The 13820-nt window shown below is 55.3% G+C and overlaps 1 protein-coding gene across 1 annotated transcript; it reads left to right on the forward strand.

Annotated features, from left to right (window-relative positions):
- The first annotated feature begins 3098 nt into the window (after positions 1-3098).
- LOC142475462 (protein capicua homolog) lies at positions 3099-6122 on the forward strand. Its single transcript, XM_075581327.1, has one exon. It carries the CDS (start codon positions 3132-3134, stop codon positions 6120-6122), a length of 2991 nt encoding a protein of 996 aa, XP_075437442.1. The 5' UTR covers positions 3099-3131.
- The last annotated feature ends 7698 nt before the right edge of the window (positions 6123-13820 follow it).

The following is a 13820-nucleotide window of genomic DNA, read 5'->3' on the forward strand; positions in this document are numbered from 1 at the left end:
TGCCTCGGTATTTACCTGCCCCCTCCCCCTGTGTGTTTCCTAATGGACATGCCTCGGTATTTACCTGCCCCCCTCCCCCTGTGTGTTTCCTAATGGACATGCCTCAGTATTTACCTGCCCCCCCCCCCCCCTGTGTGTTTCCTAATGGACATGCCTCGGTATTTACCTGCCCTCCTCCCCCTGTGTGTTTCCTAATGGACATGCCTCGGTATTTACCTGCCCCCCTCCACCCTGTGTGTTTCCTAATGGACATGCCTCGGTATTTACCTGCCCCCCCCCTGTGTGTTTCCTAATGGACATGCCTCGGTATTTACCTGCCCCCCTCCCCCTGTGTGTTTCCTAATGGACATGCCTCGGTATTTACCTGCCCCCCTCCCCCTGTGTGTTTCCTAATGGACATGCCTCGGTATTTACCTGCCCACCCTCCCCCTGTGTGTTACCTAATGGACATGCCTCGGTATTTACCTGCCCTCCCCTGTGTGTTTCCTAATGGACATGCCTCGGTATTTACCTGCCCCCCCCCCCCCCCTGTGTGTTACCTAATGGACATGCCTCGGTATTTACCTGCCCCCCCCTCCCCCTGTGTGTTTCCTAATGGACATGCCTCGGTATTTACCTGCCCCCCTCCCCCTGTGTGTTTCCTAATGGACATGCCTCGGTATTTACCTGCCCCCCTCCCCCCTGTGTGTTTCCTAATGGACATGCCTCGGTATTTACCTGCCCCCCTCCCCCTGTGTGTTTCCTAATGGACATGCCTCGGTATTTACCTGCCCCCCCCCCCCCCCTGTGTGTTTCCTAATGGACATGCCCTCGGTATTTACCTGCCCCCCTCCCCCTGTGTGTTTCCTAATGGACATGCCTCGGTATTTACCTGCCCCCCCCCCCCCCCCCTGTGTGTTTCCTAATGGACATGCCTCGGTATTTACCTGCCCCCCCCCCTGTGTGTTACCTAATGGACATGCCCTCGGTATTTACCTGCCCCCCCTCCCCCTGTGTGTTTCCTAATGGACATGCCTCGGTATTTACCTGCCCCCCCCCCCCTGTGTGTTTCCTAATGGACATGCCTCGGTATTTACCTGCCCCCTCCCCCTGTGTGTTTCCTAATGGACATGCCTCGGTATTTACCTGCCCCCCTCCCCCCTGTGTGTTTCCTAATGGACATGCCTCGGTATTTACCTGCCCCCCCCCCCCCTGTGTGTTTCCTAATGGACATGCCTCGGTATTTACCTGCCCCCTCCCCCTGTGTGTTTCCTAATGGACATGCCTCGGTATTTACCTGCCCCCCTCCCCCCTGTGTGTTTCCTGATGGACATGCCTCGGTATTTACCTGCCCCCCCCCCCTGTGTGTTTCCTAATGGACATGCCTCGGTATTTACCTGCCCCCTCCCCCTGTGTGTTTCCTAATGGACATGCCTCGGTATTTACCTTCCCCCCCCCCCCCTGTGTGTTCCTAATGGACATGCCTCGGTATTTACCGGCCCCCCTCCCCCTGTGTGTTTCCTAATGGACATGCCTCGGTATTTACCTGCCCTCCTCCCCCTGTGTGTTTCCTAATGGACATGCCTCGGTATTTACCTGCCCCCCTCCCCCTGTGTGTTTCCTAATGGACATGCCTCGGTATTTACCTGCCCCGCCCTCCCCCCTGTGTGTTTCCTAATGGACATGCCTCGGTATTTACCTGCCCCCCCCCCCCCTGTGTGTTTCCTAATGGACATGCCTCGGTATTTACCGGCCCCCCTCCCCCTGTGTGTTTCCTAATGGACATGCCTCTGTATTTACCTGCCCTCCTCCCCCTGTGTGTTTCCTAATGGACATGCCTCGGTATTTACCTGCCCCCCTCCCCCTGTGTGTTTCCTAATGGACATGCCTCGGTATTTACCTGCCCCCCTCCCCCTGTGTGTTTCCTAATGGACATGCCTCGGTATTTACCTGCCCCCTCCCCTGTGTGTTTCCTAATGGACATGCCTCGGTATTTACCTGCCCCCCCCCTGTGTGTTTCCTAATGGACATGCCTCGGTATTTACCTGCCCCCCCCCCCTGTGTATTTCCTAATGGACATGCCTCGGTATTTACCTGCCCCCCTCACCCTGTGTGTTTCCTAATGGACATGCCTCGGTATTTACCTGCCCCCCCTCCCCCTGTGTGTTTCCTAATGGACATGCCTCGGTATTTACCTGCCCCCCCCCCTGTGTGTTTCCTAATGGACATGCCTCGGTATTTACCTGCCCCCCCCCCCCTGTGTGTTTCCTAATGGACATGCCTCGGTATTTACCTGCCCCCCTCCCCCTGTGTGTTTCCTAATGGACATGCCTCGGTATTTACCTGCCCCCCCCCCCTGTGTGTTTCCTAATGGACATGCCTCGGTATTTACCTGCCCCCCCCACCCCCTGTGTGTTTCCTAATGGACATGCCTCGGTATTTACCTGCCCCCCCCCCCTGTGTGTTTCCTAATGGACATGCCTCGGTATTTACCTGCCCCCCCTCCCCCTGTGTGTTTCCTAATGGACATGCCTCGGTATTTACCTGCCCCCCTCCCCCTGTGTGTTTCCTAATGGACATGCCTCGGTATTTACCTGCCCCCCTCCCCCTGTGTGTTTCCTAATGGACATGCCTCGGTATTTACCTGCCCCCCTCCCCCCTGTGTGTTTCCTAATGGACATGCCTCGGTATTTACCTGCCCCCCCCCCCCCCTGTGTGTTTCCTAATGGACATGCCTCGGTATTTACCTGCCCCCCTCCCCGTGTGTTTCCTAATGGACATGCCTCGGTATTTACCTGCCCCCTCCCCCCTGTGTGTTTCCTAATGGACATGCCTCGGTATTTACCTGCCCCCCTCCCCCTGTGTGTTTCCTAATGGACATGCCTCGGTATTTACCTGCCCCCCCCCCCCTGTGTGTTTCCTAATGGACATGCCTCGGTATTTACCTGCCCCCCCCCCCCCCCTGTGTGTTTCCTAATGGACATGCCTCGGTATTTACCTGCCCCCCCCTCCCCCTGTGTGTTTCCTGATGGACATGCCTCGGTATTTACCTGCCCTCCCCCCCCTGTGTGTTACCTAATGGACATGCCTCGGTATTTACCTGCCCTCCTCCCCCTGTGCAGGTGCCGTCTCTCTGAGAGAGAAGTGTGACTATGAAACCAGTGAAGAGATGTCCGGGCTCGGCACACGGCAAAGCCTCGAGCTTCACCCGCAGCAAGAAACCCAAGAGGAAGCTGGAGGAGGAGAGGCCGGCGGCGGAGCCGGAGCAGGAGGAGGCCGGCGGCGGAGCGGAGGCCGGGGGCGGCTCGGAGAACCGCCTGGCATTTGTGGGTGTGAGGAGGATGCAGGTAAAGATGGAAGCTGCCGGGAGAGATGTGACCGAGGCCCGGGATCGAGAGAAGGAGCCGGGAGCGCACGCCACGGGAGCACAAGCCACGGGAGCAGAGGACACGGGAGTGCAAGATAAGACAGCGCCGGCCGGGGACGTCGACACAAAGGCTGTGAACCCCCAATATGACGTTGAAGCCCCCAGCCACGACCCAGGAAGCAGCAAAGCAGCGTACGAGTCGGCTCGGTGGGAGACCTCTCTGAGCCGGAAGACGGCCACCTTCAAGGCTAGAGCCCCCAAAAAGAAATACGTTGAGGACCAGGGGTCCCAAGAGGGCCCAGAGGATTCTTCCAGCAGCAGCAGTGAGGGCCCCGCAGCTCTGCAGGAGCACAGTGCAGAGCCAGCGGTGGTCCCCAGCACAGACGACCTGTTCCCCTCTGCGCGCTCCTCTTCCACAGATACGGCCAGCGAGCACTCTGCAGACCTGGAGGAGGAGGCAGAGAAGTCCCACTCAGAGCTGGAGCCCAAGGCCGGGTCCTGGGCTGAGCTTGAAACCCGGCAGCTACAACCCCAGAGGGTTCTGGCCAGGAGGGAGAACGCCTTTCACCTCTGCCTGGTGAAGCAGGTCCAAGGGAACCAAGAACTAGGAGTCCAGTTCCCCGGGGAACAAACCGTGACATTGCTGGACATCACACAGGGCCCGGTTCTCCCCGACGAGATCCCCCAGCCAGGCGAAGTGGAGGTGGGGGTGGCGGTGTGCGCCTGCGTGGGCCCGGAAGACACGACGTTTCGCGAGGGGACAGTGGTGGAGATCATCCAAAAGCCGCTGTCCTACAAGGTCTGCTTCAATCAGAGTCCCGGCAGGAGGGAACGTGACTATGGCTGGGTGCCTCACACAGGCGTCCGACTCCTGGCCTCTCCGTGGTGCAACGTTACGCCCGCCGGAGTGCCGCCAGCCGGGGAGGAGGAGAAGCAGCAAGCGACCGGCGGATATGTGGTGGCCCTGCCTCTAGACCAGGCCCCGGCAGGTTCCATGGAGATGCCGGGATCCCCTCGTGGCTCGGAACATAAGCACCTGGAGGATGCAGAGGTGTCCAACATCAGCTTCAGCATGCCAGCGAGCGAGGACAAGCTGCCGGCCGTGCAGCACCGGCTCCTCTCCCCCCCGAGGTCCCCCGGCTACGGGATGATGCTGGCCCGCCTGCCGGAGCAGCCGTCCCCCCTGCTGAGCCCGGACGCCGGGAGCCGCAGCAGCTGCAGCAGCGTCTCCCTGGACAAGTGCAGCACCCCCGGGTCCCGCTCGCGCACCCCTCTGACCGCCGCGCAGCAGAAGTACAAGAAGGGGGACGTGGTGTGCACGCCCAACGGGATCCGCAAGAAGTTCAACGGCAAGCAGTGGCGGCGGCTGTGCTCCCGCGATGGCTGCATGAAGGAGTCCCAGCGGCGCGGCTACTGCTCCCGGCACCTGTCCATGCGCACCAAGGAGATGGAGAGCATGTCGGAGGGGGGCCGGGCGAGCGCGCTGAGAGAGGGGAGCGCAGAGTTCGAGTGGGATGACACCTCCCGGGACAGCGAGGTCAGCAGCATCCGCACGGACTCCCGGCCACGCCTCGTGGCCCCCACCGACCTCTCGCGCTTTGACTTTGATGAGTGTGAAGCCGCCAACATGCTGGTGTCCCTGGGCAGCTCCCGCTCCGGCACCCCCTCCTTCTCCCCTGTCTCCAACCAGTCCCCCTTCTCCCCAACGCCCTCCCCTTCGCCCTCCCCGCTCTTTGGCTTCCGGCCAGCCAATTTCAGCCCCATCAACGCCTCCCCCGTGATCCAGCGCGCAGCGCGAAGCAGGCACGTGAGTGCCAGCACCCCCAAGGGAGGAGCAGTACTGACCCCAGAGATGCTGCACCATGCGCACCACCGGGAGAGGCAGCCCGTGGGCATTCTGCCCTCATTCCAGACCAACCTAACCTTCACCGTGCCCATGAGCCCTAGCAAGAGGAAACCGGAGTCCCACCACGGTAGCACCAGCTCTGCTGCCGATTTCCAGAAGAGTGACAGCCTGGACTCTGGAATGGACTCTGTGTCCCATACCCCGACCCCATCCACCCCAGCCGGGTACCGATCTGTGTCCCCTGGCACCATCTTCTCCCGCTCTCAGCAGGCCTCTCCTTCCCTGCTCCTGTCACCCCCTGCAGGCCTGACCTCTGACCCAAGCCCGTCTGTCCGTAGGGTACCCGCAGTGCAGAGGGACTCCCCCGTCATCGTGCGTAACCCAGACGTGCCCCTCCCCTCTATGTTTGTGGAGAAGCCCTCGGATGGGGTGCCCCGTGGTGTTGGGGGGACAGCGGTAGGGGGCGGGAGCCCTCGGCACATGGTGAAAATCTGCACCAAAGAGCACCCTTCCAAAACCCAGCTGCAGGTCCCTGTTCCCATTAACGCCACGCAGATGCAGAGTGTGTCACGGACATTGTCATCTGGGCAACCAAGCACTGGGCAGCCGGCCATATGCACGTCCTCCGGCCCCACAGACCACCCTCTCCCCGTGTTCAGCATGTCCTCACCATTCCAGCCTGTGGCCTTCCACCCGTCCCCCGCGGCTCTGCTGCCCGTCATCGTGCCCAGCGACTACTCCAGCCACCCGGCGCCCAAGAAGGAGATAATCATGGGACGACCAGGCACAGGTAAGGGACGTCTCCCCCGCTGGGTATCGTTCTCGGGGAGGGGACCCCTGTATATCGTGGGGTGCGGGGAAACCGGCACGTCTGAGGCCGGGGAGGGGACTCCTGTATATCGTGGGGTGTGGGGAAACCGGCACGTTTGAGGCCGGGGAGGGGACTCCTGTATATCGTGGGGTGTGGGGAAACCGGCACGTCTGAGGCCGGGGAGGGGACCCCTGTATATCGCGGGGTGTGGGGAAACCGGCACGTCTGAGGCCGGGGAGGGGACCCCTGTATATCGTGGGGTGCGGGGAAACCGGCACGTCTGAGGCCGGGGAGGGGACTCCTGTATATCGTGGGGTGTGGGGAAACCGGCACGTCTGAGGCCTGGGAGGGGGCTCCTGTATATCGTGGGGTGTGTGGAAACCGGCACGTCTGAGGCCGGGGAGGGGGCTCCTGTATATCGTGGGGTGTGGGGAAACCGGCACGTCTGAGGCCGGGGAGGGGACTCCTGTATATCGTGGGGTGTGTGGAAACCGGCATGTCTGAGGCCGGGGAGGGGACCCCTGTATATCGTGGGGTGTGGGGAAACCGGCACGTCTGAAGCCGGGGAGGGGACTCCTGTATTATCGTGGGGTGTGGGGAAACCGGCACGTCTGAAGCCGGGGAGGGGGCTCCTGTATATCGTGGGGTGCGGGGAAACCGGCACGTCTGACGCCGGGGAGGGGACTCCTGTATATCGTGGGGTGTGGGGAAACCGGCACGTCTGAGGCCGGGGAGGGGACTCCTGTATATCGTGGGGTGCGGGGAAACCGGCACGTCTGAGGCCGGGGAGGGGGCTCCTGTATATCGTGGGGTGCGGGGAGACCGGCACGTCTGAGGCCGGGGAGGGGACTCCTGTATATCGTGGGGTGCGGGGAAACCGGCACGTCTGAGGCCGGGGAGGGGGCTCCTGTATATCGTGGGGTGTGGGGAAACCGGCACGTCTGAGGCCGGGGAGAGGACTCCTGTATATCGTGGGGTGCGGGGAAACCGGCACGTCTGACGCCGGGGAGAGGACTCCTGTATATCGTGGGGTGCGGGGAAACCGGCACGTCTGAAGCCGGGGAGGGGGCTCCTGTATATCGTGGGGTGTGGGGAAACCGGCACGTCTGCAGCCGGGGAGGGGACTCCTGTATATCGTGGGGTGTGGGGAAACTGGCACGTCTGAGGCCGGGGAGGGGACCCCTGTATATCGTGGGGTCTGGGGAAACCGGCACGTCTGAGGCCGGGGAGGGGGCTCCTGTATATCGTGGGGTGTGGGGAAACCGGCACGTCTGAGGCCGGGGAGGGGACTCCTGTATATCGTGGGGTGTGGGGAAACCGGCACGTCTGAGGCCGGGGAGGGGACTCCTGTATATCGTGGGGTGTGGGGAAACCGGCACGTCTGAGGCCGGGGAGGGGACTCCTGTATATCGTGGGGTGTGGGGAAACCGGCGCGTCTGAAGCCGGGGAGGGGACTCTTGTATATCGTGGGGTGTGGGGAAGCCGGCACGTCTGAGGCCGGGGAGGGGACTCCTGTATATCGTGGGGTGTGGGGAAACCGGCACGTCTGAGGCCAGGGAGGGGACCCCTGTATATCGTGGGGTGTGGGGAAACCGGCACGTCTGAGGCCGGGGAGGGGACTCCTGTATATCGTGGGGTGTGGGGAAACCGGCACGTCTGAGGCCGGGGAGGGGACTCCTGTATATCGTGGGGTGTGGGGAAACCGGCACGTCTGAAGCCGGGGAGGGGACTCCTGTATATCGTGGGGTGTGGGGAAACCGGCACGTCTGAGGCCGGGGAGGGGACTCCTGTATATCGTGGGGTGTGGGGAAACCGGCACGTCTGAGGCCGGGGAGGGGGCTCCTGTATATCGTGGGGTGCGGGGAAACCGGCACGTCTGAAGCCGGGGAGGGGACTCCTGTATATCGTGGGGTGTGGGGAAACCGGCACGTCTGAAGCCGGGGAGGGGGCTCCTGTATATCGTGGGGTGCGGGGAAACCGGCACGTCTGACGCCGGGGAGGGGACTCCTGTATATCGTGGGGTGTGGGGAAACCGGCACGTCTGAGGCCAGGGAGGGGACTCCTGTATATCGTGGGGTGTGGGGAAACCGGCACGTCTGAGGCCGGGGAGGGGACTCTTGTATATCGTGGGGTGTGGGGAAACCGGCACGTCTGAGGCCGGGGAGGGGACCCCTGTATATCGTGGGGTGTGGGGAAACCGGCACGTCTGAGGCCGGGGAGGGGGCTCCTGTATCGTGGGGTGTGGGGAAACCGGCACATCTGAGACCAGGGAGGGGACTCCTGTATATCGTGGGGTGCGGGGAAACCGGCACGTCTGAGGCCGGGGAGGGGGCTCCTGTATATCGTGGGGTGTGGGGAAACCGGCACGTCTGAGGCCAGGGGGGGAACCCCTGTATATCGTGGGGTGTGGGGAAACCGGCACGTCTGAGGCCAGGGAGGGGACCCCTGTATATCGTGGGGTGTGGGGAAACCGGCACGTCTGAGGCCGGGGAGGGGACTCCTGTATATCGTGGGGTGCGGGGAAACCGGCACGTTTGAGGCCGGGGAGGGGGCTCCTGTATATCGTGGGGTGTGGGGAAACCGGCACGTCTGAGGCCGGGGAGAGGACTCCTGTATATCGTGGGGTGCGGGGAAACCGGCACGTCTGACGCCGGGGAGAGGACTCCTGTATATCGTGGGGTGCGGGGAAACCGGCACGTCTGAGGCCGGGGAGGGGGCTCCTGTATATCGTGGGGTGTGGGGAAACCGGCACGTCTGAGGCCGGGGAGAGGACTCCTGTATATCGTGGGGTGCGGGGAAACCGGCACGTCTGAGGCCGGGGAGAGGACTCCTGTATATCGTGGGGTGTGGGGAAACCGGCACGTTTTTACGCCGGGGAGGGGACTCCTGTATATCGTGGGGTGTGGGGAAACCGGCACGTCTGAAGCCGGGGAGGGGGCTCCTGTATATCGTGGGGTGCGGGGAAACCGGCACGTCTGACGCCGGGGAGGGGACTCCTGTATATCGTGGGGTGTGGGGAAACCGGCACGTCTGAGGCCGGGGAGGGGACTCCTGTATATCGTGGGGTGTGGGGAAACCGGCACGTCTGAGGCCGGGGAGGGGACTCCTGTATATCGTGGGGTGCGGGGAAACCGGCACGTCTGAGGCCGGGGAGGGGACTCCTGTATATCGTGGGGTGTGGGGAAACCGGCACGTCTGAAGCCGGGGAGGGGGCTCCTGTATAACGTGGGGTGTGGGGAAACCGGCACGTCTGAAGCCGGGGAGGGGACTCCTGTATATCGTGGGGTGCGGGGAAACCGGCACGTCTGAGGCCGGGGAGGGGACTCCTGTATATCGTGGGGTGTGGGGAAACCGGCACGTCTGAGGCCGGGGAGGGGACTCTTGTATATCGTGGGGTGTGGGGAAACCGGCACGTCTGAGGCCGGGGAGGGGACTCCTGTATATCGTGGGGTGTGGGGAAACCGGCACGTCTGAGGCCAGGGAGGGGACCCCTGTATATCGTGGGGTGTGGGGAAACCGGCACGTCTGAAGCCGGGGAGGGGACTCCTGTATATCGTGGGGTGTGGGGAAACCGGCAAGTCTGAGGCCGGGGAGGGGACTCCTGTATATCGTGGGGTGCGGGGAAACCGGCACGTCTGAGGCCGGGGAGGGGACTCCTGTATATCGTGGGGTGCGGGGAAACCGGCACGTCTGAAGCCGGGGAGGGGACTCCTGTATATCGGGGGGTGCGGGGAAACCGGCACGTCTGAAGCCGGGGAGGGGGCTCCTGTATATCGTGGGGTGTGGGGAAACCGGCACGTCTGAGGCCGGGGAGGGGACTCCTGTATATCGTGGGGTGTGGGGAAACCGGCACGTCTGAGGCCGGGGAGGGGACTCCTGTATATCGTGGGATGCGGGGAAACCGGCACGTCTGAGGCCGGGGAGGGGGCTCCTGTATATCGTGGGGTGTGGGGAAACCGGCACGTCTGGGGCCGGGGAGGGGGCTCCTGTATATCGTGGGGTGTGGGGAAACCGGCACGTCTGAGGCCGGGGAGGGGACTCCTGTATATCGTGGGGTGTGGGGAAACCGGCACGTCTGAGGCCGGGGAGGGGACCCCTGTATATCGTGGGGTGTGGGGAAACCGGCACGTCTGAAGCCGGGGAGGGGACTCCTGTATATCGTGGGGTGTGGGGAAACCGGCACGTCTGAGGCCGGGGAGGGGGCTCCTGTATATCGTGGGGTGTGGGGAAACCGGCACGTCTGAGGCCGGGGAGGGGGCTCCTGTATATCGTGGGGTGTGGGGAAACCGGCACGTCTGAGGCCAGGGAGGGGGCTCCTGTATATCGTGGGGTGTGGGGAAACCGGCACGTCTGACGCCGGGGAGGGGGCTCCTGTATATCGTGGGGTGTGGTGAAACCGGCACGTCTGAGGCCAGGGAGGGGACTCCTGTATATCGTGGGGTGTGGGGAAACCGGCACGTCTGAGGCCGGGGAGGGGGCTCCTGTATATCGTGGGGTGTGGGGAAACCGGCACGTCTGAGGCCGGGGAGGGGACTCCTGTATATCGTGGGGTGTGGGGAAACCGGCACGTCTGAAGCCGGGGAGGGGACTCCTGTATATCGTGGGGTGTGGGGAAACCGGCACGTCTGCAGCCGGGGAGGGGACTCCTGTATATCGTGGGGTTTAACAGTTACAGGGAGACACATACAGACACGGACACATAGGACACTTTCACAAATATATAGTAGATAATACATATTATAGGCGTATAACAGTTACAGATAATATATATTATAGGCGTATGTAACAGTTACAGATAATATATATTATAGTATGTAACAGTTACAGATAATATATATTATAGTATGTAACAGTTACAGATAATATATATTATAGTATGTAACAGTTACAGATAATATATATTATAGTATGTAACAGTTACAGATAATATATATTATAGTATGTAACAGTTACAGATAATATATATTATAGTATGTAACAGTTACAGATAATATATATTATAGGCGTATGTAACAGATAATATATATTATAGGCGTATGTAGCAGTTACAGATAATATATATTATAGGCGTATGTAACAGTTACAGATAATATATATTATAGTATGTAACAGTTACAGATAAAATATATTATAGGCGTATGTAACAGTTACAGATAATATATATTATAGTATGTAACAGTTACAGATAATATATATTATAGGCGTATGTAGCAGTTACAGATAATATATATTATAGGCGGATGTAACAGTAACAGATAATATATATTATAGGCGTATGTAACAGTTACAGATAATATATATTATAGGCGTATGTAGCAGTTACAGATCATATATATTATAGGCTGATGTAACAGTAACAGATAATATATATTATAGGCGTATGTAACAGTTACAGATAATATATATTATAGGCGTATGTAACAGATAATATATATTATAGGCGTATGTAGCAGTTACAGATAATATATATTATAGGCGTATGTAACAGTAACAGATAATATATATTATAGGCGTATGTAACAGTTACAGATAATATATATTATAGGCGTATGTAACAGTTACAGATAATATATATTATAGGCGTATGTAGCAGTTAAAGATAATATTTATTATAGGCGTGTGTAACAGTTACAGGTAATATATATTATAGGCGTGTGTAACAGTTACAGATAATATATATTATAGGCGTATGTAACAGTTACAGGTAATATATATTATAGGCGTATGTAACAGTTACAGATAATATATATTATAGGCGTATGTAACAGTTACAGATAATATATATTATAGGCGTATGTAACAGTAACAGATAATATATATTATAGGCGTATGTAGCAGTTACAGATAATATATATTATAGGCGTATGTAACAGTAACAGATAATATATATTATAGGCGTATGTAACAGTTACAGATAATATATATTATAGGCGTATGTAACAGTTACAGATAATATATATTATGGGCGTATGTAACAGTTACAGATAATATATATTATAGGCGTATGTAACAGTTACAGATAATATATATTATTGGCGTATGTAACAGTTACAGATTATATATTATGGGCGTATGTAACAGTCACAGATAATATATATTATGGGCGTATGTAACAGTTACAGATAATATATATTATTGGCGTATGTAACAGTTACAGATAATATATATTATAGGCGTATGTAACAGTTACAGATAATATATATTATAGGCGTGTGTAACAGTTACAGATAATATATATTATAGGCGTATGTAACAGTTACAGATAATATATGTTATAGGCGTATGTAACAGTTACAGGTAATATATATTATAGGCGTATGTAGCAGTTACAGATAATATATATTATAGGCGTATGTAACAGTTACAGATAATATATATTATAGGCGTATGTAGCAGTTAAAGATAATATTTATTATAGGCGTATGTAACAGTTACAGATAATATATATTATAGGCGTATGTAACAGTTACAGATAATATATATTATGGGCGTATGTAACAGTTACAGATAATATATATTATGGGCGTATGTAACCGTTACAGGTAATATATATTATAGGCGTATGTAACAGTTACAGATAATATATATTATAGGCGTATGTAACAGTTACAGATAATATATATTATAGGCGGATGTAACAGTTACAGATAATATTATTATAGGCGTATGTAACAGTTACAGATAATATATATTATAGGCGTATGTAACAGTTACAGATAATATATATTATAGGCGTATGTAACAGTTACAGATAATATATATTATAGGCGGATGTAACAGTTACAGATAATATATATTATAGGCGTATGTAACAGTTACAGATAATATATATTATAGGCGTATGTAGCAGTTACAGATAATATATATTATAGGCGTATGTAACAGTTACAGATAATATATATTATAGGCGTATGTAACAGTAACAGATAATATATATTATGGGCGTATGTAACAGTTACAGATAATATATATTATAGTATGTAACAGTTACAGATAATATATATTATGGGCGTATGTAACAGTTACAGGTAATATATATTATGGGCGTATGTAACAGTTACAGATAATATATATTATGGGCGTATGTAACAGTTACAGATAATATATATTATAGGCGTATGTAACAGTTACAGATAATATATATTATGGGCGTATGTAACAGTTACAGATAATATATATTATGGGCGTATGTAACAGTTACAGATAATATATATTATAGGCGTATGTAACAGTTACAGATAATATATATTATAGGCGTATGTAACAGTTACAGATAATATATATTATAGGCGTATGTAACAGTTACAGATAATATATATTATGGGCGTATGTAACAGTTACAGACCAGATTAAAATGTGAGACAGCTTTAGTTTGGAAAGAACTTAGCATTGTGGCGGCTGTGAGAGTCTCAGGTAGGTTGTTCCAGTTTTGGGGTGCACGGTAAGAGAAGGAGGAGCGGCCGGATACTTTGTTGAGCCTTGGGACCATGAACAGTCTTTTGGAGTCAGATCTCAGGTGATAGTTGCTGCATGTGGTAGGGGTGAGGAGCTTGTTCAGGTAGCTGGGTAGCTTGCCCAGAAAGTATTTGAAGGCAAGACAGGAAAGGTGAACTTTGCGCCTAGACTCGAGTGATGACCAATCTAGTTCTTTGAGCATTTCGCAGTGATGTGTGTTGTAGTTGCATTGTAGGACAAAGCGGCATATTGAGTTGTAGAGGGTGTCAAGGTGGGTTCGGGGTGCCGTGCCATATGCTATGTCCCCATAGTCTATAATTGGCATTAGCATCTGCTGTGCGATACACTTTCTGACCAGCAGG

The sequence above is a fragment of the Ascaphus truei genome, unplaced genomic scaffold (assembly GCF_040206685.1).
Source record: "Ascaphus truei isolate aAscTru1 unplaced genomic scaffold, aAscTru1.hap1 HAP1_SCAFFOLD_1219, whole genome shotgun sequence".
Taxonomy (NCBI): Eukaryota; Metazoa; Chordata; class Amphibia; order Anura; family Ascaphidae; genus Ascaphus; species Ascaphus truei.

Excerpts from the sequence above, each read along its gene's own strand:
- LOC142475462 (XM_075581327.1), top strand. The coding sequence starts at position 3,132 with ATGAAACCAGTGAAGAGATGTCCGGGCTCGGCACACGGCAAAGCCTCG.